The sequence below is a fragment of the Phyllostomus discolor genome, chromosome 1 (assembly GCF_004126475.2).
Source record: "Phyllostomus discolor isolate MPI-MPIP mPhyDis1 chromosome 1, mPhyDis1.pri.v3, whole genome shotgun sequence".
Lineage (NCBI taxonomy): Eukaryota > Metazoa > Chordata > Mammalia > Chiroptera > Phyllostomidae > Phyllostomus > Phyllostomus discolor.
This window is the reverse complement of record NC_040903.2, coordinates 64,846,533-64,863,813: the sequence shown is the minus strand read 5'-3', so window position 1 is coordinate 64,863,813 and position 17,281 is coordinate 64,846,533. Positions and strand designations below refer to the sequence as shown.

Here is a 17,281-nt window from a genome sequence, read left to right as displayed (position 1 = left end):
GTCCCAAAGGGTGTTCTGTCTCCTGTTGTATCTTCAGGAAATAAACACGAAGCCTGGGGCTCAATAAACAGTTGCTGAATATATGAATTTTACTTTATTAGAAAAGCAAGTTCCTTGGAGACAGGACCTGGCCTAAAGTAGAAACTCAGTAAATGTCTGAATGAATAAATAAGTGGATTGGTAAATGACAGACCCAATTTATATCTAATTTTCTATGGATAAATTGGACTAACATCAAATCAAGCAAGTTACTGTGTAGGAATCAGACATAACGACTAAAATAACTTACTCAGGGGTACACAAGGAAAGGAAAGCAACACGATTACATACGGAAACCCCATTCGAGCCCCTGACTTTCTTTTGCTGTGTCCCTGTGTGTTCTCATATCTGACAGGTCAGAACTCAGCTGGATTCCCTTGTTTGGGCCAATACTCTTACCAACAAGGTTTCTAGTTAATAAATTCCTTATTAACTTATTTTTCAAGGAAATTTCACAGAAATCTCAAAAGTATTTATCTTGCTTATTTAGATTTGTAAAAAAAAAAATATACAGGGGACAGATCATTACCCACACTTTCAAATGCACCCAGAGCAGGCTGGACTGGTGTGGCTCCGCTGGCTGGGGGCCACACTGTGAAGCACAGTGTCACCGGTTTGATTCCCAGTCAGGGCACGTGCAGGTTTGGTCCTCAGTGGGGTGAGTTCAAGAGGCAACAAATGTTTCTCTCTCACATTGATGTTTCTCTCCCTCTCTTTCTCCCTCCCTTCCCTCTAAAAATAAATAAATAATATCTTTAAAAAATAAATAAAAAATAAAGTGCAAATAAAAAATAAAGTGCACCCAGAGCAAACCTGCAGCCAGTGAATACTGGTAGAGCAGGTACAATGAACTTCAAGTGCATCGGCCCCAGCACAAGAGCAGCTCCGCATGAGCACCATGGAGAGTCGGTTCACAGATAAAGGATGCTCCTGCTGTGGCTGGGTGTTTACTGGGGGAAGAACCCCAGGGACAGGGCAACTACTTGGAATAGGACAGGGGAACAGCAACTGGTTTCCCAGAGGCCGTCTCATCTGTATTTTGCCAAATGTTGCTCTGGCCCTGCTGTTCACACCTCATCCCAGTCAGCCATACAACTGGCCACACTGTGTCACCTGTCCTCCTGCTACCACCCGGGGAAGTGAGCCAGTGTTGCATCATGTTTGCACTTGGAAACCGCTGCCTAGGAATCCTTCTACTGGCACACACGGGAAGGAGTACACCACAGTGGTTAGGAGTGCGGACCTGGAAGACAGCCTCTCCGGCTTCATGCCCACCTTTGTGACTCACTAACTGTGTCCCGAGGAACATGTCACTGTCTCCAAGCCTCAGTTTCCTCACCTCTAACTTATCATGCTTATTCCAATGACAGGAGCGAGCACCGGAAAAGCACTCACACTGTGCCTCAGCCCACAGGGCCTTAATACCTATGGGCTATTGCTGTCTTGCTATCAATAATAGTTTACTTTTTTTGAAAATCACTGTTTAAAAATAAATAATACATCTGTCTTCACGTTGAGTTAGATTTGTAACAGAAACTCCCAGGGATTTATCATTTATTTCCAGCAAAGTGTTTATGTGTAATTAGGGAAAACTGCCACCAGGCAGATATTAAGATTAAACTTTTCTGGATATGGCTCACAAAAATAAAGTTATTTAAAGACTTTCCCCTTAATTCTACTGCTGAATAAAAACCATGTAAGTTGTTATCAGAGAGCTTAACAGAAATGTTAGACAAATATGATAATGTGCCCTATATAAATAGGATAAGCAATATGAGTAAGATTTTAATATATAAATACACAGGTGTGTGTAGGTTCAACTAGATCTTTTTTATAACAAATTATAATCTAATAGAAATCATCTATCAGTATCATGTAAAGACATTTTCTTGATCCTATAGCCTGCTCTGAAAGTGAGACCGGACCGCTTGTAACTCAGGGAGGGAAAGTGCTGAGTTATTTTTCTGCCCTTAAAATCAGCACAACACTCTCTAGACTCTCTCTCTCTCTCTACACTAACGAAGGAGCTAAAGGAGATGGAAAAAGTGAGGGTAAAATTTTCCGTTTGTTCCATGAATCATGGGAGTGCTTTTGCCCTTTCCTTTAGAACAGCACCCGACAAAGCTTCCTGTGCTGATGGAAATGTTCTGTCTGCGTTTCCCACCTGTGGCTACTGAGCACGTGCAGCGTGGCTCTCGGCTTCCATGCTGGACAGCACATACCACTCGGAATAGAAGTCAGGCTGTGTCTGCTCATAGCCTTCTCAGAACCTTGCTATCCTATCTGAGGGTCTCACTTCATTAATTCTTCCGGGACATGTTCCTTAAGCACATACCCCATGTACACAGTGGGCGAGGAGGGATGAACAGAGAACCCCCTGCCTTCTCTCAGTGAGCTTACATTCTAATTTATAATAACTTAGCATCTGTAAAATCACCAGACTCATCTTAGGTACCTCCTCAAAGAACTCTGGGTTAAATGTGTTTTTCAAAATGATGGTATTTGGGAGGAGAAAAGCAAAGAGTCATAGTTTGAGAAACAATGCAGTTCACATGTAGAAAACATTAAAGGCTACCGAGAGTGTGCATAAACAAAGCAAACTCATGAGCCTTTCCCAGAAGGGCGGCCTAGCCTCAGTACCAGAGTAACAGGCTTGGGTGTACTTTCCGAGGAAGGTCAGAGCCCACCTTGGGCCATCTGAGTGACCAGGCAGAAAAGTGAGACTCGGGCCAGTGGGATAGGACTGAGGAATTCCCAGCCAGAACACACTTAAAAGTTCCCAATGGTGGTGGAATCAGGGGAGAACCAAATTTATGACTGAAAAAGGAGCTTCAAGCAGCTATAAGCAAACACTATTTGGTAAAAGTTTACAAGAGACTAAAATAAAAAAAAATACGGGATTAAAAAGATAAAAGTGGTGGTGTGATTACAAAAACAAAACCCAGCCCCAGCCAGTAGAGGAGGAGCCACCGATGAGACCATCCCCACCGACCTCAGGCTCCTCGCTACAGCAGGCAGCCTGCTTTCATCCGCAGTCTGTGAGACTCTGGGCCCCCGGCTGCTGGCCATTGGCCATGGCGCACAGGGCAGGTCAGGCCCGTTGCAGCTGCACTCTGGTCAATGACAAATGCTAGTGGAAGTGATCAGAATGGGGTCTTTGGTTAGAATACTTGCCAACAAGAGGAGAGAGGGTTGCTCGGAACTGCTGCGTTTGGACAATCGGTACTAATTAAATCCAGAACTGACCTCATTCATCAGCAACCTTACCTAGTTCTGGGGGCAGAACAGTCAGGCGGTTCCCCTGAATGTGGAGCTCCTTAAGCTGACTAAGCTCCCCGATTTCCTTCGGCAGCGAGATCAGGTCGTTATCTCTAAGGCTGAGCTAAATATAAGAAAACAAGGGGTTGTCAACACAATTTCACATAAACTCCCATAAACAGGCACTGAACATAAACTCTTGTCCTCTTCCATGCCCTCTTTTCTTTAAGCCTCAATCCTCCCAACTTATTTACAAGTGTCTGCAGAAGAACAAAACCAGTATTGAGAGTAGTGGTTTATTCCTGCAAAACAAACCCTACTCCTGCTCAAATCGACTTGATTCAACTTCTACAGGGGCTGCAGAAGTGAATTGATTTTCTCAGAATTTAGATAAATTACTTACTATCTGCAACTTCGTGAGCTTCCCGATATCTGGCGGCAGGATTTCAAAATCGTTGTCACTTAGATAGAGTGCACGCAGGGTGGCTGCAAATTAAACAGCAATATATAAACAGGGTGGCATGGAACCCGACCATCCGAGGTCTGATCAATACAAGGGAGTCAGCTTTGATTAATAACCTTGGCCTGGTGAAAAGCCCGTGACACACCTAGGGCTCGCAATAATAACAAGCAGGTCAAACTTAGATTTACTGGCTTATTGTGGGGCTGGTGTGTTCAGGAAAACATCTATATCCACGAGCACTGACACAATTAACAACTGTGGGCACCAGCAGTTTTTGACACAAAGTTTCAATAGATCTGCAGAAGAGATATCTATTTTTCTTCTATTACTTCCGATTCACATTTCTTACTCCATTTGCATCCAAAGTAAAACAAAGAAAACTCTGTGTCACTTATATCAATGCTTGGGGCAAACAGCTCTTCCATGTAAAGAGAACTATGTTAAAAATAAACAAACAACTAAGAGGCTTTCCAGTTGTAGAGGCCAAAATCACTGCTCACTGTTTTCATAATCAGACTAATTACACGTGACCCCTGAACAATGAAAAGGAACAAGATTAGAGGCAATGACCCCTGCACAGTCAAAGTCCATGCACAACTTCTGACCCCTAAACTGAATTGCTAACAGCACCCTGTGAACAGGAGGCCTCTCTGCAAACAGACAGGCAATGGACGCGTTAGCTGTGTAACAGGTGTCCTATGCTGTATTCTCACAATAAAGTGAGCCAGAGAAAAGAAAATGTCATTCAGAAAATCATAGGAAAGTATATTTACTGTGTATATGGGAAAAAAATCCATGCATAAATGGACCCACGCAGTTCAGACCTGTGTTGTTCAAGGGTGAACTGTATTATTACTTGTTTCTCCAGCCTTAACAATAAAAATAAATTAGGACAAAGGCTAAAATAATGACATAGAGTTCAAAAATGGAGATGACCCTAACTTAGGCAGAATACCAGTAATCAGAAATTAGTTCACAATATTCCACAATGATAATATGATCCAAATTACTAAAGGCAAAAATCCCAAAGAATCTTTTTATCCTCAACCAAAAAGGAGTATAACCAGAAATATGTATTTTTTTTATCTGTTTACAGGTATTCGATTACATTCCAATGTTTCAAAATTTGTCAGAATCGTATGTTAACTTACACAACAAAAAGAAATTTATTCCAGGGCCCAAGAAAATATTTTAGAGTTGCTTTCAGATGCTTAAGAAAGTCTGAGAGAGGGTATAGATAAGGTTTAAAAAATGTAATTTTAGCCCTGGCTGGCATAGCTCAGTGGATTGAGTGCGGGCTGCGAACCAAAGCATCACAGGTCTGATTCCCAGTCAGGGCACATGCCTGGGTTGCAGGCCATAACCCCCAGCAACCGCACAATGATGTTTCTCTTTCTCTCTCTTTCTCCCTCCCTTCCCTCTCTAAAAATAAATAAGTAAAATCTTGAAAAAAAATAACAATAAAATTTTTTAAAAAATGTAATTTCAGAGCCAAGCTCAGAAAATTCAGTATTTCTGGATGACATATATGTCACCATCTGGAGAAGCAGAAAGAACAGTCATTGAAGGAAAGCATGAGTTCTTGGGAAAAAAATCAGTTTTCCCTAATTTTTACAAGCATTTTCAACAAGAATTTGTTTGCATATGAAAGGATAAAGTGTGTTTAATTGTATACTATCAACAAAATGGACTATACTAATAAGAGCACTTTCTAAAAGGCTGAGAACAAGAATTATGGCTAGAAATTTTAAAGCCTCTGTCAGTGGTTTAATACATATTTTAAAAACTAACATAAATAAATAACTGTAACATGGAAGGGCACATATATTATTATATTTTTTGCACGTACTTTAAAAATTAAACTCAAACTTCTTAGCTATATGTGAGACGATCTCAGTTCGATACATACTCTCTATCAGAAAGTTAATATGACATCACTAAGTCCCCTTCAGTGCAATGGTATCCGACAACTATCTATCAGACATACACAGTGCTGAGCTGTGAAGGAATATTCAAAAGGAGTCTATAAAAAAAAATGTATGTCCAATCATTTCTCTTGGAGTTTTGGCCCTGGCACATAAATTTCACTTTTAGAACTCGAAGCGCCATGTTAAGAAGATTTATAGAATTAAAAGTTTCTTACTCAGGTAGAAGAAGTTTCCAGGAAGGGAATTTTCATTCAAGTTGTTGTAAGTCAAATCAAGGACCTCAAGAGCTGGGAGAGAGCCAAATCCTCGAGGCAAAGTGTTTAGTCTATTCATGCTGTTGGTGGGGAAAAAATCCAAGACGTCACATAGGAAACACATGTTTAGACAGATACTCAGATCACCAATGTATCACAAGCCTAAGAGCCACATGTGCGGGGCTGAAACTCTAAAAGGGGCCATAGTTCTACAACCATTCTGTGTTGTTTCCACCAGCCTCATAATGTTAGTCCGAGAACCTACACGGCCATGAAACAGTTGAAAAGGTCTCAGTTGTCATTTGCTCCAATGGTGATGCTCAATCATTGTTTTACACACAGAAAAGTAAATCATCACAAAATATCTGTCCTTCCAGAGAAAAACTTCCTTACAAATGTAGCAATAATAATACCTCAAAAAGAGACATAGTAAAGCTTGTAATTTTCAGACTTGCCATATTTCACTTATTCCTCCCAAAAAGAGGGGAAAAAAATCACTTCTTTATTCTGCAACTTCTAACATTCAAAATGATCTCCAATGAGGGGCACGAAGGGCTGAGGGAGGGGAACTGGGAGTGGCTGCATCACGGGAATAGTCTCAGTGTTGTGTGATGAGAAACCCCTGGAGACTGGCAGCACAACAATGTGAACACACTTAACACAACTGAATCACACACTTAAAATGGTTAGGATGGTAAATTCTATGTTATGTGAATTTTACCACAATTGAAAATAATATACCTCCAATGAAACTAAGGCAAATTATTTTTCTACTATTCTGTTTTATACTTTTTTCAAGACCTTATTTTTCTTAACACTATTCCCTCTGAGTGTAGATAAAAGTTGATTTCAAAATGATTTTTAAAATATCTAATAAAGGCTGACATGTTAAAAGGTGGGAGGGACTGTGAGCTACAAACAATTCTAGACATCGATCCTTCTCACATGAGCTACAATCCTGTCCACCCCACCAACCAGGCCTCACAAAAAAAAAGCAATCTCTTCCTCTGCATGGACAGAAAAGTCCTAGGTTAACTTTACACTTAACAAAATAACATCCAGGATAATTTGCTGTGATGATAACAACTGATACTTTCTATGGACTTATAATTTGTGAAGCACATTTATATCAAGCATTTCACCTGAATCACCCAAACCTACGTAACATAGGCAGGACAGCACTTATAATCACCTCTGTAATGCTGAAATGAAAAACAGGCCAAGACAGGTTAAGTGCCAAGGACTTTTGACTCAAGTGAAGGGGTGACAGGTGCCCAAGAGCCCTCAGCACCCCACGGGGGCCAAGGCACTCCTGATCCTTGGACTCCAGTGCAAGGATCCGAGGCACCTGATGGACAGGTCAGACAGTGGGACATGCACAGAAGCACACCTCAGGTGCTTCTGTCTCTCAATACTGCAATGGGAGTTACCCATCTTTAAAAATCACCTCTAAGTTTTTCTCTCCAAACACACAAGTACACTTTGAAACATACAGTGCAGGAAATCCATGATGAGACTTCCTTAGAGCAGCAATTTTCAACCTTTTTCATCTCATGGCAAATATAAACTAATGACTAAAATTCTGTGGTACACCAAAAAATACACATTTTGCCAATCTGACCGAAAAAAAGGAGTATAATTCTGATTCATTCATGCCCAACAGCTATTGTTGTATTGGCTATTGTCATTTTTTTTTATTTGATAATCTAAGGAAAAAGAGGTCAGTGCCCCTGACTAAATAGTCAGGTACTGCATGTTTTAAAAATTCTTGCAGCGCACCAGTTGGAAGTTGCTGCCTTAGGGCCAAGAGGTATCTCACTGAAAAGAGAGTTCCCACCCGACCTCCAGCACAGAGCGAGCCTGAGTCTAATGTAAACTGCAGCTTTTCTTTCCCTTTGAACAATGAACTAATACCCCAACACGTCAGGAACACAGCAGAGCCCCTGTGCAGCTGATTCACACCAGTCAGTGACAGTAGGAGGCCCACTAGCCTGATGGGCAGAAGGGAAGCCCTAACTGAAATGCTTCAGAAGGTCCAGGCACAGTGCTGGCTGTAGGCCCAGCTATTCACAATGCCCAAAGCTGTGAGGACTACTGGCCATTTCTCTCGACCCCAGCACACACATAATAACTAGTGTATCTCTTTGCAGAATGGAGTGCAGTACGCCCAGCTTCCCCCACAGTGGGCACTAATGCACCTCCATCTACACGCGTGGGGCATGTGTCCTCAGGTGCCCCTCTGAGAGTGCTGGAACTCAAGGTGTCCGTGAGAGGTTTCATAGGGGCAGTGAGAGAACAGAGCTAGATTTGAGGTCCAGCTCTAGCACCTGCTGGTGGGGCCATCTTGGGGAATTTTTTTGGCTTCTCTGAGACCCAATTCCTCTTCCTCTGTAAAATAAGGCTAGCGATACCTTCCAGGCAGGATTGCCAGGAGGGTGAGAGAGAACGTGTGAAGAACCTAACACAATTCATGGCTCACAAGTGGGTTCTCAAAAAAATGACAGCTATAACTACAATTATTTCTCAGGAGGTTTGAGAGGAATTTTGACTCAGTCCCCAAAAGGCAAAAGCTCATCTTAGGAGAAGATCACAGTGAAAGCCTCCACTACCCAGGGAGGTTTTCTACCCTTGATAGTCGCACCAAACCAGTTTACCCTAAAGTCATTTCATGGCTGTGCAAACAAATTCTCTGTTTGTCTGTGGACATTTCCCAAATGTGTACTGGAAATAGGAAAATGTATGCACATGATAGAGAAATTTACAAAACTAGAGCGCCAAAGGCTGTTCTGCAACTTTTTTTTAAAGGGTTTTTCGTTAAAGATTTTATTTCTTTATTTTTAAACAGAGGAGAAGAGAGGGAGAAAGAGAGAGGAAGAGAAACATCAATGTGGGGTTGCCTCTTTCTTGTGCACTCCCTACTGGGGACCTGGCTGGCAACCCAGGTATGTGTCCAGACTGAGAATAGAACTGGTGACCCTTTGGTTTACAGGCTGGCGCTCAGTCCACTGAGCCACACCAGCCTGGGCTGTTCAGCATCTTTTTTCTTTCTCTTCTTCAAAAGCAATAGGAATGTCCATACTAATGCTTCCCTTTTGGAACACTTGGATCTCAAGGTCCTCTTGGGCTGCTCTTGCTTCAATAAAACCTTGCTGGCTAAAGGCAAGAATTTTTCTCATCTCCACAGTAACTTGCTCACACACTTAGCAAAAAAAAAAAAAAAAATCCAAATCCATGAACACTCCTCATGCTGTGCTTAGTGGAAACTTCTAACTGTTCAAGAGAGGAGCTCCAGCATCTCACTAGCGGGAGGGTATCTCAGAACAGTCAGTCATGGTTCTCTCGAAGTGAGATTATCTCCAAATAATTACAAACAGGTAACCTATGCGGCTCCATTTTTTTTGGAAAATAACTCTATAAAATGAGTCACATTTAAAGAATTAAGAACAAAACTCTATTTATTCAGATGGCCTAAAAATCCTTTCATGCTTTGTGATCACCAGAATAAACAGCAAATACTACGTAAAACTGGAAAAGCACCTTCTGGTTGAGCATACCACTTGGATTACGCATACACACGGCCTAACTGCTCTACTGCAGGGTCTCCAGTGTGTATATTTTTATCCTGGCTGCTTATTCTCAGAAGTCTGCTCTGTATATCTTGCCTTAAAATAGAACTATATAGGTATAATTAATTCTATGCCATTGAGGACAGAAGTATCCTTTCCTGAAACCCATCTTAACTCCTTTCCCAAAGAACTAAGAATTTTCTTCAAACTTTGGCAACCCCATCTATGTAGCTACATAATTAACTATAGAAAACTTATGCAATCTACAAAGCACTGAGAGCTTCTAACAAACAGCTCTCAGGACAACAAAGAGGTGACTAAGGTACATTCAACAAAGACGGAAAGTTTACAACTCTGTCCCCTAAGGCACCTGGATCCTAGGGGAACAAATCCTGAACTCTCGATCTTCCGAAACCCGTCTCCACCTGTATTTCTATTTCAGTTGCCCACAGCAGACATCTCAGTATCATCCCATTGTCTTGTCACTTCTACCTCCTCTATAGTTTTCACATAAAATCCCTCCCCTGCCTCCACTGTCACTGCCCAAGTTCACCAGGAACATTATCTAGCACTCTCACGGGGCTCCTGACCTCTAGCCCTACCTCCCTGCAGCCCCTCCTCCACACAATCCTTCACAGGAAAATCTGACCTCATCTCGCACCCGCTACTCCACTGTGCAAACCCCTCGATGGCCAGCAGGATAAAACTGGAGCTCCTTCAGTAGGCACACAAAGCCCTTCATTAGCACACTGACCCCTTGCCGATAGTTTATGTGTGTACAGTCCCTTTCCGTAACTGTGATGCATGTCCCATAAGGGCTGGATGGTCACTACCTACAACACAGCCTGGTACACGGTTGGGAGCTCCAGAAATTCTCATTAAATGAAGAGCAGACATTCATGCTTCTCCCCTCACCTCTTATCCTCCTGCTCCCTCCCTCACACTTCACACTCGGTGCCGCCAAACAACCTGCAATTCCCGGGACGTGCAGTGCTCTGAGCTTTGACACGTGTCATTCTCAGTCTGAGACGTCCTCCCTCTGCTTAGGAGTCTGAGCAATTCCTTCTGGTGCATCAGGTCCGGGCTCCAATACTACCCCTGCAGGAACCCTTCCCTCGAGGACCTCACCTGTCAACTACCGCGCTCCTGGTCCCCCTCCCTCTGCACTTCTAGAGCCTGCCACACATCAGGGACCCAGCTGTACACTGTCACTGCTCACAGTTCACTGACAGTGGCCCTCCCCACCCACACTGAAGGCCAGGGACTGTGATGTCCCCACTGGCCCCAGCACTAGCAAGGTTCCTGAGGTGGCCCAGGAACCTCCATGGTCCCAAAGTAAATGAATTAATAAAGGAAACAATGGTGATGATAAGTGATAGTACACTTATGTACTGCTTCCTATGTGCCAGCTACTTTCCTAGCACCTTATATGTAAATAACAACTTATTTGATAGATTAAAAAAGTTAACAGTAAGAACAGATCTAGTTTTATGTATCTAGTACATGTATCTAGTTTTAGGTTCTTTTTACATGCAAATTAAATAGCATGACAATAATTTTTAAAACAAAGGTATAAATGGAAGATCCCTTCTTTTCTGATGGGTATATAGTCTCCATATTGATAGGGGAGAAGCCATTTGATTTAAAGTGATATTACCCCTTCTTTAGATGCTAATTCCCCTCTGACATTAGGAAAAAGAACTCTCATGGATCTTAAAAAGATCACCTCTCAACCAGAATTAACATCAAAATCAGAGTGTCTAACCAAACTCCCTGCAGAAAGAATGAACTAAAACTTATTCCATGAATGAAATTTTTTCCCTATGACTGCTTCTTATTAAATTGATAAATACCTGGCCAGCTTCTATTATTACCCATGTAAATCACTGACTTGCTAGAGTGTTTAATGGCTATAATCTCATGAATACATTACTTCGTGAATGAAGCCTGAGTGGGTAGTTCCATCTGCCACCTACAACAACGAAGCTGGAATTCAGAAGCCCAAGTTCTGGGTGTCTCTGTGGTGTCTCATGGAAAGGGCTCCTCTGCCTAGCTCGGCTCCCAACCTTGGGGCAATCAGGAGCAAGTCACTTTGCCTCTCGGAAAGGTTTGGCTTCCTCTCCTGGAAATGAAAGCAGTAATGCCTGCCTGCCCTCCCTGGTCATGACTGACAGGGTCAAATGCTGACATGAGGACTCTGAAAACTGTAAAGTAATATACAGATACCAGGTATTACTATTACTCACTGCTACCTGCTTCTGCAACCTCAGCTGAATCAAAATTCCTCTCTTCACTTTTATATAAGGCAGACATAGGATGAGAACCTCTTGACTATATAGTAGGAGTGCAAGAATCACTAAAGCCGTGTTAAGAAATGTATCCTCTCTTCTGTGGAAGGAAGGTGCTTTGTAAACTACCTCTACTTAATGCAGAGAGAAAAATCAACCCTATTAACAACCAGTCTGAATGGCTAAAGCTAGGCAAACATGTCCCTTCTCAGTTAACATCACTAAAATAAAATGTTATTGGAAACCAAGTAAGTTTAAAAAAAATCCCTATTGCACCAACAATTAGCTTCTGAATTAGCTTTCAAATAGATATGCACTAATGTAGGCCATTGCAAGGATGTATTAAAACAATAAAACTTTTTAAAAACCTAAAACATGAGAAGAAATGAGCCATCAGCTTCCCCCAGGCAGGAGTGTACACAGCACCTGCCCCGGCCCACAGCCGCCCTCCCTCCACACTCCCCTCACTCTCCCCTCGCCCCTCTTGCCACTACTCACCCGAGGTTCAGGTGCTTCAGTTTCTGAAGGCTGCTGATCTGCGTGGGCAGCTCCTCAATCTGGTTATTAAAAAAGTTAAGCACTTCCAAATTCTTCAGTTCTGCTATGTTTGGTGGCACAGCTACAGAAACAAAAATGCCGACTGTGAACACAGGAATCTCACTACTAACAAGGAATGCTAGCAACACATGGTACTTTTCTTCGTGAGAGAGAGCTGACCATCCGACACAACCATCGAATTCACGGATACTGGTTTTGTGTGGGTTTTTCTTAGGTTGTAACTCACCTTTGAGAAGAAACCAGAAATGTTTCTTCAAAAGCAAAAGAGAATTTCTGTGCCATTACCAGCTTGCGAGTGAATATCACGAAGCACATAAACTTTTATGATTTTCATACAACATCTAGTAAGTGCAACTGCTTCCTCCCTTTTCATTTCCTAGCAGCGAACTCCAAATCCCTTCCTGAGTGACAATACATTCATCAAGCTGTTTCAATAATCTGATATATGAAGAGCTGCTCTCTTCACAATGCATTAACTCACAACAATTCAAATTTGATCTTAAATGATGAGATATTCAACCTACCCAGTCTCTGATTTTGGCCTCTGGCCTTTGCACCTTGAGCAGTACACACACACACACACACACACACACACACAACATCAGATTAGCAACAGCTCAACGCGTTGTTATTATATAGAAATATGAAAAACCAACTGAGTAGCATGATATGAATACTAGTCTGCAGCTCAAAGGTTAATATAAAACAGTAGGGTCCTCAAAGGTTCTTTCTTCCCTAGAGTATATACCTGCAAATATAAATTTAAAAGAAAATGCATCTCAAAAGTACAAACTCTCAATTGGTAGCAGAAATACTTCCCATAGATTGTATTTCATGTATTCATTCGCTAATTTAAGCTTTTTATAAACATTTTATTGGTCAGGAGCTTGTTGCCTTCGGTTTATGCAAACACCAACACCCAGACTACCCAGGTAACTGAAACCTTGCATGTGGGCCTTGGGTACAACACAGGAACGGTTTTGTCTCATATCAGTACATTTACTTCCCATCCCACCAGTCCCTTCCAGGGAATGCTCCAGAAAGCTGAGAAAACCCAGCAACACCTTTGCTTAGAACCACTACAAAGGTGTGTAAAATTCCAAACACACACCTAAAATATTTACAGAGAGAGCCGTTCCAAAAGCTCCAGCATGTAACTCCTGGGGAATAAGTAAAGAGGACAGGCACACTGTTCAATCCAGTTTGGCGTCATCATTTTCAGCATTACAAAATGTCTAAGGTATCGAGGACCTGATTTCTTTTTGAGGGAAGAAGGCTTGGTAAAAGGTAAGGGAATTGCTTTCATTGGAGGAAGGGATTGTGAAGACTACAAATCATTCTAGACTAGGGTGGTGGGAAGAGGCAGTGACCAGGACAGAAAGTGAGGAAGGCGCGTGGACTTGTTACTGAAGTGGCTGGAGGTAGGCACGGAGACAACAGGGCAGAGGTTAAGGGGATGACCAAGACAGCTGGAAACTGCCCCCAGAAACCACTCTCTGGAACACCAACATGAATGCATGTGAGTCCTGCCTATACGATTTGACTGCAACCACACATTTTTAGATGTGCATTCATAACATACTTTTGTGCAAATGAATGGTATTTACTTTGTGTAACGGTCATGAAGAAAATCAGGCTGTGCCTGCTCAGTCAGCAGGTGTCAGCTTCCCTGTTCTAAACCTGGACCACAATGTGTGTGAGCTCCGCAGAGGACAACACATTGCTAGAGACCCCACCGTCCTCCCTGTGCCCCCTGCAGCTACTACCAAGTTGTGCTCCCTGCATTCATCCGCTTAGTTTGTGGAGCAATAAAGAAACTTAGTGCAACCAGGAGAAAATGATGATCTCAATTTAGCCACAAACCAAGAATAATGCAGCCAGAATTACTGCTGCCTCCCCAAAGTTACTTTGCCAATGCAATTAAATGCTGGTCTGAAGGTATTGCCTATTTGACAGAATGAGAGATTATTTCACTCTCCTTGCTAAATCAGTCCAATTTAAAACCACAAATTATGCGAAATGTGATTTAGGGCTTTGTTTTGTGGATACAAACAATAACCCCACATTCAATTTACTAAACCTCTCCCAGCCGTTTGGTGCACATGTGATTTTTGTGCTTAAAACTCCATTCAAGCTAGATGAGGGAAAAAAATTGCACAGCTAATATTCTCCCTAAACTATATAATTTTTCCCATGGCCGTAGTAAAAAGCAAAAGAAATTAACATTCAGACCTGTCTGGAAAGGGTAACGTTTGCTCTTTCAACCAATATCTGACAAACGCGTATTATGTGCACGGCACCACGCTTTTTAGCACCTGGCATTTCAATACTTCGGGGATAAAGTAAGAGAGGCATACTATTTAAAGAAAGCAACCTACAAAAGGAGGAGTATCAGAGCCAATAAATGAAAACAGGCCCAGTACTTAGAAAACAAACGAACTCCAACAAAACTGTTCATAAAAAAGTAACCAGCTAACATAACAAGCTGTACAATAACTAAACTACATACACACTTGGCAGGAACACTTTATGAAATGCAGTTATGAAAAGGTGGTAGCAATATTTCACTGGTCAGAATATTCTGATGGAATTTTTCAGATATCTATGTGACACACTGTCAAGAAGAGGTATTTTAAAACATAACTAAACAATGAGCATCAAGGTATTTCTTATTATGCATTTAGAAGGTTCCTTTTTCATCGACCCACCCAGACTCTGTGACCCCCGCAGCACACCTGCAGCCTACGACAACAAGGGCTCCGCACAGCAAAGGGAGGGCAGTGTGGCGCAGGGACGTGAGAGTCCTGGCCTGGTCATCAGAGGCCGGCTTAGGCCTCCCTGCCCGGCCTTTCAATTCTCTGTGTGTCCTCACTCGACTCAACCTCTCTAAACCTTTGCTTCCTCCAGACTAAAATGAGAAGGCTGGATTACAACCATTTCTAAATTCTCTACCGCCTGGCTTTGACATTCTATGACTCTACAGGCTGGATTATGAAAATCAATGCTATGGATATAAATTATTCAACAAACGGGACCCTCAATTAGGAAGCTCAGTCATGTAGAACTTTGCTTATGACAAAGAATTTATTTATTTTTTTAGTACCATCTTCTGTCTAGCAATGATGGCTGCTTTAATTTTGAGATTTCAGTTGCTAGATTTGGGAGAAAAGTCCCTAACTACTCTCAGGTGATCCCTGGCTCCCAAACACCACATTCTGCTCTGGTCACAGGATTGGTTGGCTGCTGGGGACACTCTCAGCCCAGAGCTTCCACTATGTTTGAAAAAGGTGACAAAGATCTGAGGATGTCACCCAAAAAACTATGCCCAGAGCCTGGTCTCAAAGTATCTTCTGGCCATCTAAGAATCAGAATGCTATTCTAGCTGGAGTTTCTCGATCCGAGAACCCTGTGAGCCCCAGACTCAGCTGGAAGCCCCCGATCAGTTTCCGGATGGTTCCACAACAAGAAGCCCAAAGTACCTAGCAGGGCTCAGAAGAGGGGGTCAAGGCTAATCTCCTACACTAAAGTTCCTTTTTTTTTTAAATACACATTTTCCTTTCTTTTTTTTTAAAAGATTTTTTATTTATTTATTTTTAAAGAGGGAAGGGAGGGAGAAAGAGAGAGAGAGAGAAACATCAATGTGTGGTTGCTGGGGGTCACGGCCTGCAACCCAGGCATGTGCCCTGACTGGGAATCGAACCGCGACGCTTTGGTTCGCAGCCCGCACTCAATCCACTGAGCTATGCCAGCCAGGGCTTAAAGTTCCTTTTAAAAGCTTCCTTGTGCAGGAAACCTCAGGAAGTACTCACTGGACTCAGTAGATAGACTCGCTCCAACTGTATAAGAAACCATCAACCCAGCTCTGTTCCCGTGTAACAGCCTGACTTCTTCCAGAAGCTTCCATACCCGTCCTCATCAGTTACATGTCCAATAGGCATGCCTGCCAGGTGCCGCACAGCTAAAGCATACTCACAAAATCCTTGTAACACTCAGGAACATCCTCCCTGACTAGCCAGCAGCAGTTAGCGACCTCTCCTAACAGGAGAACCTAAATAAAATACTGTTGTAATAATTAGAGATCCATTCTAAGAGCATTTTATTCTGAAATATGAAATTAGTAATTCCATAACCAATGACTTATTTGTAAAGCCTTTTAGGACTTTAGCCACACAATAATAAATAGTAGGGTAGGTGCAGCCACTAGTTAAATTTAAATCTACACTGGGAGTGTAAATTGGTACAGTCACTTTAAAAAACAGAATGGAGGTTCCTCAAAAAGATAAAAACATGATCCAGCAAATTCACTTCTGAGTATTTAGCCGAACAACCTAACTGTCCACTGACACATGAGTGGGTAAAAAAAAAAAGTACTATGTATATATATGATGGAATATCGTTTAACCAAGAAAGAAAGACAGAGAGACGGAGAGGGGGGAGGGAGGGGGGGAGAGAGAAAGAAAAAAGGAAAGAAAGAAAATCAGAAAATCCTGCCATCTGTGAGATGGATAGACCTTTGCTAAGTGAAATAAGACACACAGAGAAAGTCAAATATTGTAGGATCTCACTTATATGTGAAGTTAAAATTAAAAAAAAAAACACACACAAACTCACAGAAAAAGAGATAAAAATGTAGTTATTAGAGTCAGGGCTTGGGGGTTAAAGGAACTGGATGAAGGTATTTTAAAAATTAAGTAATTAATTAGTAATTCAATAGCTTGGTCTCACAGGCCCTGTTGCAAGAGCTCGGCAGCCACATGTGGCTCGTGGCGACCGCACTGGGCAGCACGGGTACGAAACACCGCCATCACTCCCAAAATTCCTGCTGGACAGGGCTGCTTTAAAGCAGTGCGCAAACCTTCGAGGACGTCACAATTACCAGAGGGCTTTTAAAACACATACTGGGGTAGGGGGCACCATACAGTATCCG

The 17,281-nt window shown here is 42.2% G+C and overlaps 1 protein-coding gene across 4 annotated transcripts in view; it reads right to left on the bottom strand.

Annotated features, from left to right (window-relative positions):
- Positions 1-17,281, bottom strand: part of RSU1 (Ras suppressor protein 1) — a 186,193-nt gene that overhangs the window by 131,090 nt on the left and 37,822 nt on the right. For all 4 annotated transcript variants that reach the window (XM_036023827.1, XM_028507762.2, XM_036023841.1 and 1 more), the window contains 4 exons: positions 12,295-12,415; positions 5,904-6,022; positions 3,701-3,783; positions 3,307-3,421 (listed from right to left, as the gene is read on the bottom strand). In XM_036023827.1, coding sequence (XP_035879720.1) covers positions 3,307-3,421; positions 3,701-3,783; positions 5,904-6,022; positions 12,295-12,415 — 438 coding nt within the window. The remainder of the gene's footprint in view (positions 1-3,306; positions 3,422-3,700; positions 3,784-5,903; positions 6,023-12,294; positions 12,416-17,281) is intronic.